This window comes from Temnothorax nylanderi, unplaced genomic scaffold, assembly GCF_030848795.1.
Source record: "Temnothorax nylanderi isolate EJ_2023f unplaced genomic scaffold, tnyl_v1.0 TNYL_tig0076_pilon, whole genome shotgun sequence".
Classification (NCBI taxonomy): Eukaryota; Metazoa; Arthropoda; class Insecta; order Hymenoptera; family Formicidae; genus Temnothorax; species Temnothorax nylanderi.
This window is the reverse complement of record NW_027249138.1, coordinates 615,689-638,415: the sequence shown is the minus strand read 5'-3', so window position 1 is coordinate 638,415 and position 22,727 is coordinate 615,689. Positions and strand designations below refer to the sequence as shown.

The 22,727-nt window shown below is 37.3% G+C and overlaps 1 protein-coding gene across 7 annotated transcripts in view; it reads right to left on the bottom strand.

Moving 5' to 3' along the window:
* Kcc (solute carrier family 12 member kcc) overlaps positions 1–22,727 on the bottom strand; it is a 78,211-nt gene that overhangs the window by 52,088 nt on the left and 3,396 nt on the right. For 3 of the 7 annotated variants that reach the window (XM_071709388.1, XM_071709389.1, XM_071709387.1), the window contains exon 2: positions 13,682–13,738. In XM_071709388.1, coding sequence (XP_071565489.1) covers positions 13,682–13,738 — 57 coding nt within the window. Of the gene's footprint in view, positions 1–386; positions 878–5,137; positions 5,767–13,681; positions 13,739–22,727 lie in introns of those variants that run through there. The other 4 variants (XM_071709391.1, XM_071709393.1, XM_071709392.1 and 1 more) reach the window with 4 other exon arrangements.

Sequence of the window (22,727 nt, the reverse complement as noted above, 5' to 3'; positions counted from 1 at the left end):
GCCTTTCGGACTTGCGTCAATATTTATTAATACCTTCATCACGTTCGCTTGTTATAATAAATTAGTAAACTTTCGACGATATTATCGATGCCATACACGACAGTTCAAGCAAAGTTGGTTTGAATAAATAAGTTATTAAAGCCAATAAATTATACAACGATACACGTACATGTCCTGCAGATCTGCATAAATATTTATCAGTAGCTCCATTATTGCTCACTTATAATCATAAATTGATGTTCGAACTTTCGTTGATGTAATCCGTGTAAGACAGTTTCGGGTAAAATTGGTTTTGTCGAATAAATCGTTCCTACCATTAGCCTTCTCTCTCTAGAGAGTTAACGATTTTACCGAGATAAAAGGAAAAAACGAGCGCAATTACTTGCCTTCGACGATCTGCTCCTTCTTCGCTAGGATCAGAGGAATCGCGCCGGAAGCACTCATGATGTCTGCTGCAGCTCACGTAGATTGTACCCTCACACGCGTACACACGCACAACAAGAGAGCGACAATACTATAGCAATGACATCCACAGTCTCCTCCGTGTCGGCGGTGCGCGGGATCGATTTATCGAATGACAGTTTCTATTTTCGTGCCGGCGCAGATTTCGCGCGCGAAAAAAGGGGGAAAAAAGTCTTCGGGGAATCTCGGTTGAAGAATAAGATTCGCTCCCCTTTCCCCGCAGGAAAAGTTACCGATAAACTCTCAGCGGTAGATCTTCGATTTCAGTGATGAGCGAAAAATCGTTCAGATCGGATTGAACGGTTAATTCTGGAAGCATTTACACGACTGAACGATCCTGTTGAAAGTACCGTGGATAACTAGGCAGATTCGACATCTGGAGAGCCTCGATGAATTTTTACGGAAAATCTGAGAACTGATCCATAACGTTACACTTGAATATCTTAAGAGATATCTACGTTTATTTGTCACATTTTTAAAAACTTGCAACTTTGTGCATTCTCTCTTTTCTATTGGCATAATCGAATTTTATAATATTTTGCTATGACATCATTGCACGACTTATCTAAATTATATGTTTATATGTTCTTTTTTAATTTAATTTCAAGTATAATATTATATAGCAAAGTGTAATTATAAATTTATTGGCATAATTAGCTATATTTTTATGCTGCCTAAATGCGTAAATTTGAAAAAAGCAAGATTACACTTGCGTGTAATCGAAAATATATTGGAAGATCACGGACGTTCCTCGGTTTCTTATAGAATATCGCTTGAAAATGTAAATTAGATTCCGATCGATCGTTATTAAATGGGCTTCCAATTCGCTAATACTTCATGGACACGACCAAGCGCTTGTGACCCGACGGGATTCCGCTTTTTGCAACGTTAATAAATACACCACAAAGCTGGAAAAATCAGATCAAAGCGACAATTAATGTGGGAAAATAAAGAACCTCACTCGGCGAGATGAAGAAAGTAACTAAATGGATAGACTAGATAAAATTGCGAAAATAAAAAAAGCAACTAAATAAAAACGCAAAAAAGCTAACAAAATTAACCGTTTAAAATAAGCGAGATGCACGTGTGTCACGCTTATGGACTGCCATTCATTCGTTCAATTTTTATCTTTTACCGTTTTATCTGCTTGATTAGAAGAGCGTGATGCCGGTTGCGAGCGGTGCAACATTACGGGGAGAGGAGAAAAAAAGAGTTAACGCACGGCTCCGCTATTTCTATTACACGTCAGCGGTCGATAAAACGTAACGCTCATCCAGCATGTATCACGCCACATCGTCATGTAAACCTGTATACAGATACATACAAACAACAAGTGTTCGTAATAGCGTTACCCGTCGTGACTTTCGACCTGGAAATACAAGAAAGCCGTCCGACTTAATTAGCGGCGAACTGAAACTCGCGATGGGATCGCAAGATACACACGAAACTGCAAAGTGTCGCGTGTCATTAGACGTTAAACTTTATTCATCGAGTGTTTTTTCACGAGCCCTTAATTTCCTTCGTCCGTAATTGAGTGATACCTTATTCCCTTTTACGCGCTCCGCGTCACGAACGACAATAAAATTTTCTCAAGACTTTAATCGAGATGCACTCTATTTCGTCACGTTCGCGCGATTAATTAACTCGTGTACGTGAGCACATTGGTACTTTCGTCAGCACGCGAGATTTATGCCACACGCATAATTGCGTTATGAAATTGCATTACGAATACGCACGTGATATAAATCGCAGATATCGCGTAGATAAATTCAACAGTTATTTCGGTTCTGCTGACCGATTATGTTTCGTTCGTTTACGTGGATCATCGATCCCGCATGTGACACTACGCATTAACGTACAAACGATCTTTCACATGTGCGCCTTCTCTCTCTCTCTCTCTCTCTCTCTCTCTCTCTCTCTCTCTCTCTCTCTCTCTCTCTCTCTCTCTCTCTCTCTCTCTCTCTCTCTCTCTCTCTCTCTCTCTCTCTCTCTCTCTCTCTTCCTCTCGATTTCCGAACGAGGTCGAGGGGAAAAACGTTGCCGTACGACGAACAAATCGAAAAAGCCTTGTGGTTGGTACTGAAAATTGACAGCGACACCTCCCTCCCAGATGATAAATGGTGGATAAAACGATCCGTGAGTTCGGAAAGACCGAAAGCAGGACCCGTTTTGCCGTCACACGGTGAATTATGATCCCCGGAGAAACGTGTTTCATCGTTGTTTGCAGAAATATTGCACGGGTTCCATTAACATAACGTAATAATAACATTTGTGACACAACTTGCATAGGCAAAGTCGATAGACGTCGTAATGCAAATTGCAGTGCCGGGAAAAGCAAGAAGGGAAAATGGTAATAATAATAGGAATAAAATGCAACAGAGAAATAATATCTTTAGCGATCGGTAACGGAAATGTGAGCAATGATAACGAGTGCAACGCTCCGTTATAAAGAAACAACGGCGGAATTCGTGGAAAATTAATAAATTAACACATTCACATGTGCAACAAGTCGCTCCAGTACGTCGCGTTGTGCTACATTCGTTACGAGCGTTATGTCTGTGAAAGTAAATCGCCACAATATAAATGTACTACCACGATTCTTGATTAATTAACCGAACAAAACGTGAGCTAATGCGCATTCCTTCTATTTTTGTATAGGTCTCATCGATCTCAGTCTGCTGCTCGTTGATTCGCGTATCAACCAGCTGTTAGTGAAATAACTCTATACATTATGTATATTTTCGTATATCGCCTTTTTTCCATTTTTTCTGCTAGCACGCGATTGTTTCTATTTAAAAATTTATTTCTCAATTTATCTCTTCTCCGAATATTCCCTTCTTAGAGTATTAATGTCTATTAATCCCATATCATTTTCTATTTATGTTTATCTAACTATGTGTTTTTCGTTTCTACTTATAAATAAAATGTATTTTTTTATCATTTTTATACTATTTTTATTAAGATAATCAGTTTTAAAATTAATAATAGATACTATTATTCTAGAACATATACAAAGATAATTGTTTTTATTTATTATAATATACCTAATACCGCGTCACTTTCCGCGTATAATTCCCTCGCAATCGCAAGAACTAAGATTAGCGTAATCCTCATTTTATATTTTGTTAGAGCATTTTTTCCATTTTTAGCATGACATTAATTGTAAATGTTCTGCAATATTTTTTATCCCGTCGTAAAATTATTTCTATTGTTGTACTTTTAAACCATTTTACTTTTATCCAATAATTAGTTAATATCTTAAGAAACAATGTTTAAAAATAAAAAATGTTTCAAATTAAGGAATTTTTTCCAAGAGATCCTTGAAAAACTATCGCGCGCTAGCAATCTAGATCATTTTCCTGCCACGAAAGAACGATCTATCCCGTAAAGAAGTTCTCGGGCTCATCTAGCGAGACATCTACTTTGAGACAACTTCCAAAACTCCTCTTCAGGATCTACAGTAGATCGTCCATCAAGGATCCTGGAAAGGCGGCCTAGTTACACCCGGATAGGCTCGGAATGGGAATGGATCGATGAAGCCGCTGCCTTTTCTGCTATCGACGTCACGTGATCTTCCAAGGATCAGTGAAATTTACAAAACTTTCTTGTCGCATGACTTTCTCAGTACTAATCGGGAATACTACGACTTAGATTTCCAGAATATCTCTCGAGAATATCCCTGAAAGTTGCAAAGTTACAAGAATCGTCATGCTATTTCTGTCGATGTCAAATCGTTCAAGAAATTTCACAACTATGATTATGCGAAAAAATTGTGCCGTCTTAAATTAAAATCAGATTTTGGTAAAGCGATATTATAATACAATCAAAATAAAAATCTATCATGAAGACGTGTCGATAATCCTGGGAAAGAAAATTGTCGTAAAAAGGCATTAAATTAGAATTCATTTATTTAAAATAATTATTGCTCTGTGAAAATCATTATTAATGATGTAAAAGTGAGTGCCTTCCTACGATCAAATATACACTGAAAGTACAAAATGATATAAAAGCCAAAATAATTTTTAAACTTTCATATCTTTTGTATTTTTCATTTTTTATCTCATGCTTTTTTATTATTTAATCTTTTACTTTTTTATCTTATCAATGCTTTTTATATTTTCTACGTAACATGAAAATAAATGTATTTATTCTTAGAGAGTTTAATAATTTCTTTTCTGTATTTTCGCAACTTAAGGATATAATAGAATTTATACACAATACATGATATATCTACATATTTATATATCATAAATATATTTTCTAGTTTCTATATTTTCATGAAAGATTTTTAAGTTTATTAACTCAGGAACGGGCGCCTAATTTTTTTTTCTTGGCATAAATGGTCACCTAGGATTTTTACATCCCAATTAAAAGTCACTGTTATTAATTACATTTGGTATATTTTTTATTGTTCTATAATTTATTAGTATTTGAGGATAAAATATGTATAGATTTACTCAATTAAAAAAAAAAGTAAAGAGAAATAAAGAAATATTTAAAAATCGAAAAAAGCACATTAAAATTACTGTGACGTGAGCTTTACTTTTTCGATACTATAATAGGATGTAAAAATCACCCCAGGCGCTCGTTCCCGAGCTAAAGGTTTTCTTTCTTTGACATTTATATCATTTTGCACTCCAGTTTACATTCTTTCCTCATAGGATGTTCGACTCACCCGAAACATTCCTCTCGTTCAACGGAGTCTCCGGATTTTTTTCTGAGAATAGAATCAAGAATCACCTGCGTGCCACGGGTCGGGAAGAACCGGACATTAGTATCCAACTATTTTGAGTTCTCGCGATCAATTCGAACGAACAAATGAACGAGCAAAACGCTCCCTCTTCTTTCCTCCGTCGTTGATGCTTTACACTCTACACGACGATCTATGTCCGACCACAACGTAGACGTAGATCACTTACGATCGATCTGGAATGTCGCCCCTCGGGCGGGACACTGCAAGACCGTTCTCCGGATGACCCGGCGAGAAGGACGGAAATAGAAAGAGACGGAGATAGAAGGACAGTGAGAAGGTATGTACGACGAGGAGAAACCGAGAAGGTACGTGTTACCTATCTCGTAAGGAATCGCGCGGCGTAATAACAATGAGGATCAGGATAAACTATCGGAGCGACGGGAGACGACGCGATAGCCAGGATCGACACACGCACAAGTGGTTTTTCGCGTTTCGCGTCGGGTGTCGGGGGTTGGCCTCTGCCCCACTCACCTGGTAGCCGCGTAGGGTGCGCACCTACTACTACCCGACTAGAGGTAGGCTACCACCCGCCAGCGGCCGACCCATCCGCTCACCACCTAACCGCCACCCACTCCGCCACCCTACTGCTCGACTCGCTAACGGCGAGTTAGGAGTTCTCTCTCCGACCGTATATACGTTATGTACACATGTCTGTACGTATGTGTGCCTATGTATGTGGGCATATTGACTACCTACGCGTACGTGCCAGATGCGGCCTGCGGGTTGTTAACGCGTTCCGCTGCCATTTGGCAAGGCAAACCGTCGTCTCGTCGAATCTGATCTCTCGATGGCTCACCTGTTAACCACCGGAAGCTCAAGGCTACGTTTTTAGCGATATCGGGAGAAAAATGGTTTCAACGGTAGTATAGCAGTTCATCAGCCGGAGAAAAAAGAGCAGAGGCAATTATCTCTCTTCGTTCACGTCTGTTGTGGCGAGAGATATGTGTACGGATCATCCCATTGCGGGATATTCATTTATCAGAGAGCTTTGTGCAAAGAGGACGACATGCATTCTTGGAAACTAAAATAGTTCTCTACGAAAAGTTAATTAAGCATTCATTTATGATTTCATCCATCATTTTACAATTTAAAAAATTGATGACGAGACGGTATTAATATAAGGAGATATGCTTTTTGAAGTCTTTAATAAAAAGAAACAAGTACATGCTGACTTTTGTGGCTTTTTTCTCTATTATAGTTTATGTTTCTTGAATACCGTAACCGTAGTATAACCATCTATCGTTTTGAAACTGTGAAATTATTGGAATATCGGCACAATTGTCCCGAAAAGGGTGTCCGCACGTGGAATTCAATATCTCGACGCGAGCGCGGCATTCCCTTCGAGGAATATATGTCGGTCCCGGCATGTGACATATGTACCCGTTACCCGTTGTGCGTATATCGCACAGGCCACGATCCTAGGACACTTAATTTAAGAGGAAAGCGCGGGAGGGAGGTATCGCGCTACCGTATCCGTACCCCGTTGCTGATTGCAACCTCGGTTTCCTTTCATTTAACGACGTGCTGTATCCTGCGCGAAGATTGCGACCTGCACTCGCCGCCATTAATAGTCTGCCCCGCGGGACTCGTTCGTCCGATCACAATCATACCTATTCCACTTCGTAATCGAACTTCGTGCGCCAGACAACCCGCTTGACAACAAACAAGTAACAACCAAAGTGTTCTCCCTTGCGGAACGAACAGAAATTGCGAGAGTAATATTCACGCTTCCCAATTTAGAATCAATACAATCTTATTTCTACGTCTGTTTATCGTTTCGAGTTCTACGTCTGGCACAGGTTTGACAAACTGACGTTTAGCATTTCAATTTCAATTTTAATTTTGAAATGTGTGTGTGTGTGTGTGTGAGAGAGAGAGAGAGAGAGAGAGAGAGAGAGAGAGAGAGAGAAGAGGTCAATTTATTCAAATCTATTACCAAATCACACGTGCAAGAAATGTCAATATTGCTTCTACTATAATGCAACATCTGCATAAACGTCAGAAATATTTATCAGTTCTGGAAACAACAGCGACATTTCGATCCAATTTGATTATAAATTGATAAAGCGTTATAGAAAAGTAACGATCGTTATAAATTAATATCGGCAGACCAATAATTTGTACCGCGCGATTCTCGACGAGCTTCCGATAATTTCGTATGTTCACTTAATATGTAGCTATTCTTCGTTACCGCCGCTTGATAGAGTGGGTAATTATACGCGATTGATATCTCGAAATTAACGACAAGATTGGATTAACGTAAAACTATTTTCGTAATTTCCGGCGCACTTGTTTACATCACAACTCTCATTTTTATCCACTCGAAATTTCCATCTGCGAAATAACCTTTTATGCAACAAAATATTTTCTACACATCATGCTCACGTATCATATCAAGTGTCATATATATAACGAGAGAAACGGAATATTATTCAAATTATATTTGGAATTAACAAGCATCTGATTTTGGATTAATTAATGTTGGCAGATATTGATAATTGACGTTGGGAAATTAACTTTGACGATTAATATTATTCCTGTCCCCAAAGGACAGGCTTCGCCGAATGTTGATCCTTGCTAATGTGAAATTAATTTATTCTCATTTTGATACACTGGCGATAAACATGGTCCGAAAGGGAATAATTTTTCGACTTCCGCTCGAGAGAACAAATTGGATCTACGTGGCGTCACGCGATCAAGACCAAGGCTTTCGGAAGGCTCTCGACCGCCCTTCGAGGCTCGAATCTCGACGCTCTCGACGAGGGGAAAAAAGGCGTAGGTGGATCGCATGCCAGTCGCTAGTTAACAATCGAGGCCTCTTCGCATCTACAAATAAAACCGCGACATACAGAGTAAGGTCACAGACAATGAACCTCGTTTTCAGTTCAGGGTCTGACATGGTCGAAGATGATGACGACGACGCCGACGGTCGCGATGGGCCATCAGCGTCACGTCTCTCGTGACCCCGCGATCGGAAGAGAAAATGATCGATCGCGGCAAGATCGGATTGCGCGATTATACACCGCCATTTGCATCATGTATACCACAGACGTCCCACGTGTCGGTTTTACTATGTATAATTCAGTATCAAGTCTCTCGCTTCCAACGGACATTACGATGAACACGTACAGGGTAATCCATAAGGAACTAATTCTTTATTCAATTCAAGAACTTCCAATGGAAATAGAAAATTCTTAAATTTCTTAAGGATCTGAATTTGGTCGTGGGAAAAATTTTTTAATAGGATTCAATTAAGTTGAAAGTTCTTTCGAACTAGACGAAAAGAGTTGGGATCCTGACGTTAAAAAATCGACGCGTCGTTTCTTTTTATACGCAGAATCGCGAGTTGTTATATATATATACATATATATATATATATATAATATGTGTGTGTGTGTGTGTGTGTGTGTGTGTGTATATAATCACTGAGTTTATATCGCATAAACATCATGCTAAGATCTATTATAAAGAAATAAATGCTGAATAATAGGCAATAAGCGAGGAAATAAGTTTCTCGGAAATATCACAAACTACAAACAAATCTGATAACAAATCGCGCAGGTTCGCGTGACATGTCGCACAGAATTAAATGCCGTCGTCGGATTTGAATATTGCATCGCGCTTGCAGAAATCAAGATCAACTGACGCCTGCGGATTTCGCGCGATAACGGATTTCGTCGCGTCAAGCCTCACGAAGGTCTAGGATAGAAATTGCGTGTCGTGATCCAGTTAACCGACCGAGGCCTACATTTGCGAACGCGAGAGATCGTCTACAACCCCGTGCACTCGAATAAGGTCGCAGACAATGAACTTCGCTTACTTCGCGTTCGTTACCTTCGAACTACGTGAGCGAGACGAGACGACGCGGCGACGCGGCGACGCGGCGAGAGGCATTTACTATTCGTGATCGAAAAGGCAACAATAATTGTAAATATCCCTCTCCCTCGCCTCGTGCACGATATTGCGAGCGAGGAGACACGCAAAAGGTGAAAAATGTCGAACAAGTGCCACGCCTTGACATTTTCACTTTATTACCTCTACTTTTTCGTACCATCCATCCTAACATCGCTAATGGGTTATCGCTCTAAGTACTGTTACACAAGGGATACGAGTGATCGATAAAGGAGAGATGATCTGTCTCAATTTGTTATTTTCGTGTCGAACGTTTTATGTTCCATTTTCTGCCTTGCAATAACAAAAAATCCAATATGAAGAAAATTAAAGACTTTGCTGTACGAGATTACTATGGGAATTTACTTAGCAACATCGACTTGATCATTTGTAAGAATCTCAATATCTTATTTAGTTTGCTTTATAATATAGAATTTTTATACTAGTACAGATTATTGACAGAAAATTATTATAAAACTCTTGATACGGACTTAGAATCATAGAATGTACATCATGTTTCCCGAATTTTGCAATTTATTTTAATTTGCAATTATATTTTGATAAATTTACGATCTTTCTCTTCTTCATGATAATTTCAAAATAATTTTCTCAGTCCTGACAGGTTTAGAATTAAGATCTATGGTGGTGCCGACAGTCTTGATTAATTAGATTAATTCGCGCGGTATCTACTTATACAGGAAAACGCGATTAAATGTGTCTCGCACGTCATAATTCATGACCCATATAGGGTTTTACAATCGGCCCAATACTGGGCGAGTATAACTAATACTGTATTAGTTATACTGGCCTAGTATTGGGCCGATTGTAAAACCCTATATGGGAACTAGTAAAGAGATTAAGGGTCACTATTTCCAACGTCTGTTAACCTCTAACCGACGGTTTACTTTTCAGAAAAGCGAATAGAAATTGGCTATTTTAAAAATTAACCGTCGTGGGTCACTATTTCCAATGTTTGTTAACCTCTAACTGATGATTAATTTTCAAAATAGCCAATTTCTATTCGCTTTTCTGAAAAGTTAACCGCCGGTTAGAGCTTAACAGACGTTGAAAATAGTGATCCTAGAAAACTAATAAGCTTCTTTCTTTAAGATCTTTCACGGAAAACTTGAAGAGTCGTGGAAAACACAATAAAGCAACAAGAAACAAAGTGAAAGCAAAGAAAAAGAAACAAGATGCGGGGGAGAAATCGTGTATGCGATATGGTTTCGTCTATTTTCCTCGTGGAAACACAGCGGAGGATGAAAGTATTTCATCTTCCGGCAGGATATTAAATGTTGGAAAAGCTCAAGGATCATCTCGTGGCGCATGTACTTGCGTACATCATCGAAAAACCGCTCCTTTATGTGAAAATAAAAAATAAAAATACAATATGCAATATCAACTTGATACTAATCTCGTGATCGCCGAAATTTTTCCCAGAAAATAAGCGACAGTCTCAACGATAGTGCAAGTGCATCATTCTTCTCGAAATCACGTCTCCCTGTTTGACTTTTTCATCATAGAGAGTCACGAGTTCAGCGAGAAAGAAACGAGTTGCCTGACTGATGAAATATCGGATGATATAAGTTTCTACGAGATGTGTCTGACAAAGCGTGCGTCGTAGGTTTAGATTGAGATAATAATTTCACATATTTGTCTGGGATAAATATATATGAAATGTATAGGTATATTAAACTTGGCAAAACGGCACACGATTCCACACGTGAGTCTACGGTAAGAGAGAACAAACGTTTTAGAATCGCGCATCTATTTATTTATAGCTCTTATTTTTATTACGCGTATTCGACGTATTGCAACATATATTGCAGCATCTATTATTACATCGCGCGTAATGACGCTGTTATAATATTGTGTGAAAGCGATTATGTTACAATTAATTATGAAATAATTGTATTATCCCTTATTAATTTAAATTATAAAATAATTATAATTTCCCTCACAGAGAATTTTCAATTAGTACACATTATATCGATGATCGAAATCAACGCTATTATCATCCAGGCAACAATTTTACGCGAATTAGCATTCCTTTAATCTTTCGAACGATTCGAAAGCGGACAATCGTAATTAATAGCCGAATATATACATGTGTCACATTCAGCGCAACGATGCGCGTGCACAATAACGAAACCCATCGATCAGCTAGCAACAAATTCGCGTTGTTATGGCTTAATGCTAAAACATTGAGGGCTTCACTTAGGAATTATCTATCGAAATAAGCCTATTATCGAATTAACTGCATCGAATTTCATGGAATGCATTCGATCGTGAGTGCGATTTAGAGAGATGCGCCGGATGACGTTCGTTATTTTGCATGTCGGAAGATTATACAACGTTTCAAAATATGCCATTACTATATACGCACAATTATCTCAGCTATCTTTACACGTAAATCACATAAATATAATATATATAAAAGTTGTTTTAGACATATATTATTTAATTACTTTAACCTGACTTTCCCGTTTGTTTCTTTAATAATTTCCAAGTTTTTTTACCCACATTTATTTTATCACGCAAATTTCGTGTTATATTTTTCAATAAAACATATTTTTTAAAATATTTTTTGCGTATTTACCATGTTGACCAAGGCATTTAACTAATACGATTAATCTTTTATCACGTCTAATTAAGATATTCTCTCAAAAGATATTTTCTTACAAACATCTACGGGAAACCGGGGAAACTAATCATATCATGATCATGTAGAATTTATAGCAATATGTTCATCAAGAAATCGCGAACTTGCTGTACTGACGATGAAACATATGTGTTGTTCGAGACTCATTTAGCATAAACCTGTAGTATTCGCAATCATTTTAGTCCAGGCAGACGCGACTGCGATAATCAGTGGATTATGCATCAACCTTGACTGTCCAGCTATTATTAAGTGCAGCAATCATTCGTACCACGCGTTCGTAAATGTGTAATTAAAACGACAAGTTGTCGCTAATTGCTGCTTTCCTAAACAGTTTATGCGACTCGCATGGCAACAAATAGGAGTGAATAGGTTTTTATCCTCGTTTACATTCTTGTCCGCTTGTGTTTTTCCGTAGTTGTATCCTTCGCGCATAATTGCATTTTAAACGTGCATTCGCTGAGAGCATGCCTATATAATTCATTTTTTTACTTCATAACTGGTACACTGAGAAAAAAATTTGTTAATCCCAAAAAATATTTAGTCCGATACGAGCAACTAAATGTTTTAGGTAGCTTAACTAAACATTAGTTAAATTAATTAATTCTTGATTAAAAAATTTTAAAGGTTGACATGAATGCATTATACCTTTTTTAGTGCAACTTAATAATTTTTGAAACAACTAATGTTTAGTTGACTAACTAACATGTTTAGTTGCTCGTATCGGACTAAATATTTTTTGGGATTAATACATTTTTTTTCTCAGTGTACCTACTTACAATTAGATGCTATTGTATTTGTAGCAAGTTCTTGAAATTCGTGTAATTTATAAAATAATTTATAAAGTTTTAAGATTAAAATATACATATAATATTAACCCATAACCGCGTATAATTAAACAATTATTATGTTTTACTTATTATAATTATTAAAATTATAATTCAACAAATTATTATTATCATCAAACAAAAAATTTCTGTTATATTTCAGCATACCGTATTACACTTTCTTCCTTTAGTGAATTTTATACTCAATGTGTCACGGCGTCTATTTATTTGCCGATTTTCGTTGCGCCGCTTCAATCGACTTCTGGATGGGCGCAACACAGCCCGGTCCTGACCCGAATCGTCGATTGTTGTTCGGCCGCGAACAATAAATTCGCGAGTGTGCAGAGGCGAAACGGGAACTGTCTCCTCGACCTAGTTCGAAGCAGCGCCGATTACACGCACGGGTTATAAGCATTTCGCGTCCGGAGGCGCGCTTTTCCGAGCGCATATTCCTTTTTTACGACGCGAGTGAAGAGACGACACGACTTGTGTTGAATTAGCAACGTTATCTTTTTCAAAGTCGCTCGACGTCTTCGCTTAGGTAGGGGAAGGTAAAGCACGCAATTGAACATGTAAGAACAACTAGACCTTCCCATTTACGTGATGAAAATAGCATTTTTTAAATTATTATTGCAGTTTACGCTGGAAATGCTTATACAATCATTCTATACAGCTATTTTAAGATATTTACTGCTGTTTGTACAATACTTGCATTATATGATTACATATTGTAGAATTATCATAAACAGAACAATTGAGAACATGGTCTGTTTAAATGTACTCTTAAACGATTAATTGTATCCTAATCATATTGCTTTGCTTTTCCCTTGGTTTGTCACGTTCGTTTATTAATATAAGACAACGAATATCCGAATCTGTTCTCCACCGATATACGTCAAATCAAGATTTAGAATTGACGTGTCTTATTATTAAAACAACTGTCTTATTTTTGTTCACCTATAAAATTTTAACTCGGTCCACACGGTCTTTTAATGACCCGAATAATTGAAGCCTTTCTTCGCGCCCACCTCGCGCTTATTGCACGTAAAACTTTAATGCGATTATTGTTAAATGCTGCGGATTACTTACATGCGTTTGTAGATATCGTTACCAGATGTTCCAACTGCGTACCATTTAGCTGCTGATCTGTAACAGGAAAAAATTAACGATACTGTTAATTAATTGTTCATTGGGAAATATAGCATTATCTCTAAAGGCTACTAACTTTCAGTATTGAACTTTAATGTCTGAATACTTTGTGTCCTCGAAAAAAAATTTCTTAATTCATTATTATTTATCAAAGTTTATTATACAATATTATTATTTGTTTCACAAAATTAATAGTAATGTAAATTAATTATTGAGAGCATATTATTTTTAACGGAAGCATTCAATAGCATTCAAGGTACTTCAATTTTTGAATATTTTCTGCTTCAGCAGAGCTCCCCAATCATATAATTCATTATTAATTATTATATGTCGCTATTAATAATTGTACAGTATCAACAGTATCTTATAACTACGTGTCAATGACGCGGCATCGTATCAAGTTTCTTTACTACGCGTTTAGTAAATAACTACCCAACTTTAATGTTCGTACACATCTTAGAAATCAATGTGCTCTCCATCAATTTTCATGTCGGAAGCATCAGGATGTGATTAATAAATTTAACGCTTCCCTCGTCAACCAATGACGCTGACGGTCTGACGCACCCCAACCTGACATAAGAAATTCCTCTTCAATCTGAGACGCCTGAACTTCGCACCACAATGTAAAATATAAAAAATATCTTATATCAAATGTTTATTTTTACATAATTAAAATTTTCAATAAACTAAAATCTAAATAATTCCACTGAAATATTTGTGTATTAGTCACGTGGCGTCGATGGCGAAGTTTGAATTATTTCCTCTTGCTAAACTAATTGTAAATTTCATCTACTTACGTCTATTTTTATTAAATTTACTAATATAATAAATATTTAAGTCAGTATACTATGTGTGTCGTCAATTTAACTTCTTACTTTTGCTAAAAATATTTATGTCTGTCTATATATCTTCCTATAGTTCTTATGTCTCTTGATAAAACTAACACGAGAATATATGAAATATATCCTAGTCGATGACAACTTTCGGTTCGCCTTGACACTTCTCAAGAAAACATGGAACGGATGCAACTTTATTTTGACGTTTTTCTTGTAACTCAGACGTTAAACTGAAATAAAAACGTGTATGTTGACGTTTTCTTGTCTCGCAAATTCAATTAACACCATCTTATATTAGATACCTTTACATAATCTTACCTTTACATAAAAGAAATATGTAGGTTATTATTTTTCATAAATATGTAATTCATTCTAAGTTGTTTCGTTTTAAGATATATTTGTGTATTTAACAGATGTAAGTCTCTTAACAAGACACGTCGATGTCAGATTCTCTCTCTCTCTCTCTCTCTCTCCTTTTCTCTCTCACTTTGAAACCTCAAAAAAATCACGCATTAACAACGAGACGCGTAAACCCGACTTAACATGTTTTATACTCGACGGATCGAGGAAGGTGAAGTTGAAATTGGATTATTCCGGCATTGGCAGTGCCAATATTTGTTTTGCTACGGACTCGGCAGAAACGAATTAGAGGATATTGGATGAGCGCAATGATTAAACGATACTCACATGATAATCCACGTATAACACGATAAATATTTAGTTTGCGAACCACGTCGAATTCTGCCGTCGAAAACACTTTTATTAATCGTACGCGTATACGATGCTACGATAGCTATCGCTAATTGAATAACACAACAAAAATATTTTTTCTGCGCGATAACCATTACTATATACTCTCATTACATATAAGTAACAGCAAGTGAAAAAAAATGTTTAATTAAAACATATGAAAAAAAGAAAAATATTTGAGATTTACTTTTTTAGATTTTTCAAGTTAACATGCAAAAGACAAACCAGTAGGGCTGCTTATGCAATTCTGCCGCGTTTTTCAGTTGAAGCAGATAAATCAGAGACGTGATACAAATCCTTTCGACGCTTGATCCACGAACAAGTTGCATCGCTCCGCAATGAAATCGCGCGTTTGATCCGCGAGCTAGTTCCATGCACCGACGCTTCTTAATGAACGTAAAGTGTCACGTGTAAAGTACGGCGCAAACGACGTGGGCAAACAACATCGTCCTGTAATCTCGACAATCAAAGGGGACCGACGTATGATGTCCAGGACGGCTGCATCTCGCGGATGATCCGCACAAGCGAAGGAGCCTCCCGCATCCTATTCGTAAATGAAGCACCTTGTAATCTCGCTCGTATCAAGGCTACGTCGAGGACCTATGGCGCGCGTGCGAGGAGATGCAAGTATTGAAATTATTTTTTTAGAAAATATTATTTCTACGTGTCTACAATGTCTACTGGAGCGAAAATACGTTCGAATAAACCTGCAATAACGACCATTTCCCGGAAACGCTATTTCACGTTATTATTTTTGAAAATAATAGGAGCTTATAAACTCTTTTACGCGCTGCTTCGCCACGTGTGCCAATTTAAAATTGTAAGTGTAGCTTCAAACATTATGTCGCTTATAGCTTGAAAGATTTTTAAACCCTTGTAACAATATGTACATTGTAAGTATATTTAGTTTCCTTCCTGTCCAATCTATTTCACGCAAATATACTTAAGATCAACTGTATATTTTATATCTTTCTCGTCGCTGTGTTTAACATAAAGAAGATCCCCCTTTAAATTTGTTCTTCCGATAACGTATAAATGTAAAATGTCTTAATGTACGTTTGTTTGTTAACAAATACATGCTCTTCCCGCTTAAAGCCTGTTAATAGCGGCACAATATAGCCGGGGGATGTGCGTTCACTCAGAGCGGACGGATATAGACGACCATAATCGTGTCCGGTAAATGCGAGAGAGGGACAGAGCCGCCCACGATTAAAATATTTAATGTCAAAAGGCACTTACGTGTTGTTTCGCGGAATGATATCACGCGCGAGGACAACGAGGAGGACGAAGTATTAAAGTCCAGCTTAAGAGCAAGGCAGTGGTGAGTACGCGTGCGTTGCATAATACATTTCTATCGGAGATAGAGTTTAAGGTGGGGTTCACAGGGTTTCATCGACCGATCCCGAGCCACGGGGTGGAGCTTAAAGCAGACGACAACGTCAGCACCTTTTTCTTTTCGCGAAGACCTTCATCCCTCTTATCTATGTCCCATTTAAAAATGTTTCAATTATCGCTTATTCAATGTATTCAAAGTACGGCTTGTGTATTAGCCATCAAAGGCAAATTTTTCAATAAGGATTTGTCTTATCTTAAAAGAAATTCGACGGAGCGCCTTTCTCTATTTTATTTTCAATAACCGCATGGGATATCTAATCTAAATTTAAAATTGAAATGTATAATCTATACAAAGAATTAACCGAGAGAGATATAGGATGTTACTTGTATTAAAGTTATTGTTTTTTTAATCCTGTGCGTACAATTGTGCACTGACCTTCCTAAAAATTTGCATTTTAAAGGAAAAGTGCTGCACGAAACTATTTTCAATAAGCAGCGAGAGACCACCCTGGGTATAATGGCTAGCTTTTCCAAGGCCTTTGTCGATCGGAATCAGCGATACCAGAGCACTCTGTGCCCGATAAATCGCCGGCACGGTATCGACTGTCGGAAGTCCGGAAACCCAGAACTGTTTCGAATACGCCAGCGAATTTCAACCTTCGAGAGGTTCATCCTTATATTACCATTGTCCCTTTTCGATACTTTATAATATTTTAATTAATAATTGCGCATGTTACCGCTATCCTTTTGTTACAAAAGTAGGATATAATTAAAAAAGAAGATAAATTATTACTAGTCATTTATTAATCCTCTCCCAACTAGTGCGATCTAAAATTGTATAGTAATGATATATATAAGGACAGGGATGTAATAATATAATAATAAGGATAAAATTAAAACAAAGAATATTAAGATTCCTAAGATAAAAGAAATGTAAAATAATAATAAATTCTCCTTTTAAAAAAATTAAAAAATTGATTAAAAGATTAGGACCCTAATTTCTCGAAATACGCTAATTTTACACTACCAGCACTTTAACTTTCGTAAATTTCTTAGCGATTTAATTTCGAAATTTTCTACGACGTTAAACCGCGATTGCGTAAGCTGTATGTTTCACGCCAATGAGGCTGACATCTTCCGCACTTAAATGTACACAAGAAGATGCGACGCGAAAGAGAGAGAAGAAGAAAAAGAGAGGCGAGACAAACATACCCGCATGCAGCTCCCAAGTCTCTAACGATTATTTTATTATTGGCCCAATTACAGAGTTATTGTTTCCACACGCGCGACGACGAGCCGGTTAAAGCTCTCGCGTCGCTTTATAACTGCCCGACAGTCATGTCCTCAGAATGATTTAATCGCTGGCTGGATTTTTGCCTCCAATTCCGCCTGCCTGACGCGGCGGATTACGGCGTTTTAACCCTTTAATCCCCCTTTAACCCTGAATTCCTCAGTCAGTCCCATTGTATATAATTGTTGAAAATTGGAATGTTACCGTGAGAATCGAAATTTTTATTTTTATATATCGACGCTTGAATTCTACAATATAAGAAGTAAACTGTTTATTTTTTGTACATTTTGCATGTTAATTAGTTAATATATGCTTAAAGTCAATTATCAGATAAATTATAATCAATTATGATCAAAGTTTGTTTGTAATTCTATATTAATTTTAATAAAAATATTTAAATAGCTACACGTAGTCGCATGTGTGGTGTCAACAAAGAGCCGAGTGAACAAGCTAACGAGCATAATTGTCCCAAGTTTCATTTACTCTTATTATACTTGTGCCGCATAACAATGGATACGCAGTCTTTAATTGAGCTTTTACGAAGTTCGTGCCGAAACTCGCGTGGCGTTTAATGTGTGTTAATGTTGTATTTTTAGAATACCGCTGGATAAATGCTGTTGATTTCTATCTTTTTCTCTCTCTCTCTCTCTCTCTCTCTCTCTCTCTCTCTCTCTCTCTCTCTCTCTCTCTCTCTCTCTCTCTCTCTCTCTCTCTCTCTCTCTCTCTCTCTCTCTCTCTCTCTCTCTCTCTCTCTCTCTCTCTCTCTCTCTCTCTCTCTCTCTCCCCCCCCTCTCTCTCTCTCTCTCTCTTTCTCTCTTTCACCAGCCTCGCCTATTGTGTATTGTGACGGGAATCCATGACGTATCGCCCGGAATAAATGTCAATTGACACGCGGGGTCCTCGTTCTCTCTCATGCACAGCACTGCCGCAGCACGCATTCTTCGCGTCGAAATGCGCCTCGCGTCCTGTCAAAACGAGAAGATCCGCTTCATGAATGAAAGGCCACCGCTTTTCGTGGAACGGGGAATTGACTGTGAGATCAAACCAGTATTGTCCGCTTAAAGCTGTCTTGCGTTAGAATTACGTAAAAGTCGCGCGTTACAGTCGACGACGATGACTTTTCCTGCGCGCTCGAATATTCGAATTTTGAGATCGTTCTCACGTCCGCGAATCGTGAAAGGAAATATCGGCATTCAATGAGGATAACATAGAAATTCTATGCGGGGGATATATATAGATCCGAAATGTAGATTAGAGCTTTCGTATTCATACGCCTGTTTTGCGGATGCATGGGTTTCATTCGTGTTTTTCTCACACGTGAGCGCACACGTCGCTTCCGTTGACGGAACGAACGAGTGTTTAGCATAATTTCGGCGAGGACGCATTCAGAGGCAACGTCTTCCTTCTGGCGATGCGCCAGAATGGCGAAATGTTGGTTTATACATAATATCAAGTTGACATATCGCTTCGCATGTGGGAACACGCGTCTTTTGCGGGCACGAGTCATTCTGACATTTCCCGATCTCGCGCGCATATACATATTTCACGAGGCAACGCTATTTTCAGAAAATATACGATTGCTTTTCGAATGCGTTGGTCGCATTAGGTTACTTTTTACAACCATTGTCTTCTAACAAAAAAAAGGCATTAAAAATCTTTTTGCCGCAATTATTTGATTACACTCTATTAAGTTGCTATTATAGTTGAGATGCTAGTTCGATTTCTACTTTATAAATTCTCAATCAGAAAAAAGTAAATTTATCTATTATCAAGCAGAAAATTATTATTATTATCTTCTCATGTCATTTATAAGGTATATTCTATGTAGTCTTATTACTTCTCTATGAAGAAAAAATCTGTGGAATTTATTTAAAAAAAAATTAATTAAGAATAAGTAAAACAGAACCAATACGATTAGAGAGAAAAACGCCATTTACGGTCCAGACTGGATCTAATAATAATAGATATTACGTAAATTTTGTATACCTACTTTATTAAATTAATTAAGATTATTAGAATTTAAAAAAAAAGAATATAATTTTATACTATTGCGCAGAAAAGGATGGTAACATATTATAATATTAAAAAAAAAGATTCTGAGGACCTGTAATATTTTCCATATAAAAAGCATCCCCCTTGTGTAGGTAAATGAGCGGATAAGAAAGTTTCTAACTAGTTGTATCCTCTGGCTTCGATTGCTCGAGGGCGCCACGTGCCTGATATTTACGTGATGATATTCCTTGTATGCAGACGTGTACACGTGTGCACGAACTAACGTACATGCAAGTATTTTCATTGAACATTTCGCGCTAAACACAGCTAGCCAGCTGATGACGAGTTTCATTTCCCTAATATGAAAATCGGTTTCAATGTCAAAGCGAAACGAGAATATCGGTGGTATTTAACGCCAAATTTAGCGCAGTCACCGAATACGGACAGTGTGCAAGTAATAGTCGCTCGTTATAATCTAATTAGTATCGAAATCATTAAATATTAATTGCAATCGAAAATAGAGAGACTTGATATACATATAACTAAATAAGCTAATTATGCCGCATGAAAATTAAATATAATTGTAATATAATTATAATTAAAGATAATAAAATCAAAGGCCTTGCAATCAAGATCACGTAAATCAAGTTATATAAATTTTCATAATTTTATTTTCAGGTACTTTTATTTAAATGTTTTAAATAATTTTAATAAAACCCTTCTTAAATGCCTATAAAATGACTATCATATTTTTATTAATTTTTCTTTATGTAGGTATGTATTAACATTTTATTTTAAGTTTCACGAACGATTTAAAAATCTAGTTTCGCAAAGATGTCCAAAAGAAAGAAACGGAAGTAAATAAAGACAGATAGAGAAAGGATGATCACAAGAGTAACACGTGCACGATCGCAGGGTGGGGCTGCGCAATTATCGATCACTGTCATTTCTGCTTTTGTAATAGACAGTGCAGCTGCAGACTCTCCCCTTACGCCCTTCGAGCCAACTTCGCATCCTGCCAGGACAAGGTTTTTCGTCGACGAAGTCCGGCCTTACTGGTGTCACAAGTGGCGTTTCTCATGCGAAGGTTACGAGCCAAAGGTCAGACTTTTTTTTTAGTGAATTTATAGCTTAATCACGGGGTCGGATTAAATTCGCGAAATCGATCGAAATTCATCGCTGCTACATATACTTATTCAAGAAGACGCGGCACTGCGGCTGCAGCTGCAGTCACGGAATGTCGAACAACGCGCGGCGGCCTTCTTCCCGCGAGTGTTTATCGCGTGCCAAATTAAACGATCTTTACGGGGAATCGGACTGATGCGTATATATAATGGCGCGGCGTAGGCGAAATGCAGATCGCGGATATTCTAATCCTGGATCATCGCGTTTCGACCTTCTATGAAGCTTCCATGACTCGGATGACTCACTGACTTATTTTTTAGGAACCCGATTTACAGGTATGTGCAAAATACATGTTACAAATCGTTCATATTTAAATTTTCAAAAATCTAAAAATATCTCTTCTATAGAATAATTTATATCTATAGAATTATACATATATCTATGGATTCTATAGAAAAATTCAAACTTTCTAAAAAAAAATAAAGATTGTCGCATTAAAAATTATGGAAATTGGGAAAAGTTTTTCTCTCTTTCTCAATTAGAATAATATGCCTTCATCGTTATCCTTATCATAGTGAGATGAAATTATAAAAATTTCAAAAGTTTCATGAATCACATCGTCAACAGACAACCCAGCACACAGGGACGGAACGTTACTTAAATATTGATATCTGTTCTGATCGTGTATCAAACGATAAGATTTTACGCCGGCTACATGAGTCGAACACGTAAATTTAGATATACGTCTTAATGTAACAGGTAACGTCATCCTAAGTACGTTTTAATACATACATGTCTCTGAATTATTATTCTATTCGGATATTAAATAATAGAAAATAATAAAAATAACAGGGCGTATCGAAAATCACGGAAAACAGATATTTCAACGAATTATTTCTTCAAAGATTTTTCTGAAGATTTTTATTAAATTACTCTTACTAAATTGTTGCGTTACATTATTTGGATATATTTGCAGATTTTTTAAAATATAAAATCGACTAAAATTTTTTATTTAAATGTTGTCGCGATGTCGTATATTGAAGCCGAGACAATATCAAAAGAATATTTAAAGCTTTTGATTTTTAATAAAAGTCTGGCTCATGTGTTCGGACGCTGCTGCGTATAATAATCCCGTTTATAGACGCGGCGATAATTACCGTCTGACGTGTTGGTGCACCGCATTGATTCGAACGATTTTGCTCGCAATGTGATGTGACGGGCGTTTATCTCATTGCAGTTCGCTGCGCTTCGCTATGCCGATTAGTTTGCAAGAACGAGCGCGGTTTTCCCGATACAAATGCGCGTGATGTAACCGATACACCGCAGCCTTTCTCCTTTTGCGACTGTTGTGACAGGAAAGACGATGTTTAGTTTAGAGCGATATCTTGCGAAATATATCTTGTGTCTATCTAAATAAAGTCATTCTCGAGATAATATCGCGAGATAAATGTAAATGGTAATGGTCAGACGCACCAATCAAAGAGAACACGTCAACGTTCTCGTAACAATTTCGATATCAAATGATGGGATCTGTCTCTTTGATTAATTTAATGATAATTATTCATTATGTCTCTGTAATTGATACAAAGGAACAATGACGATGAGTGGCGGTGCATCAATGAAGATGTCAGTGCCACTTTGTGCCGACTATTAATTT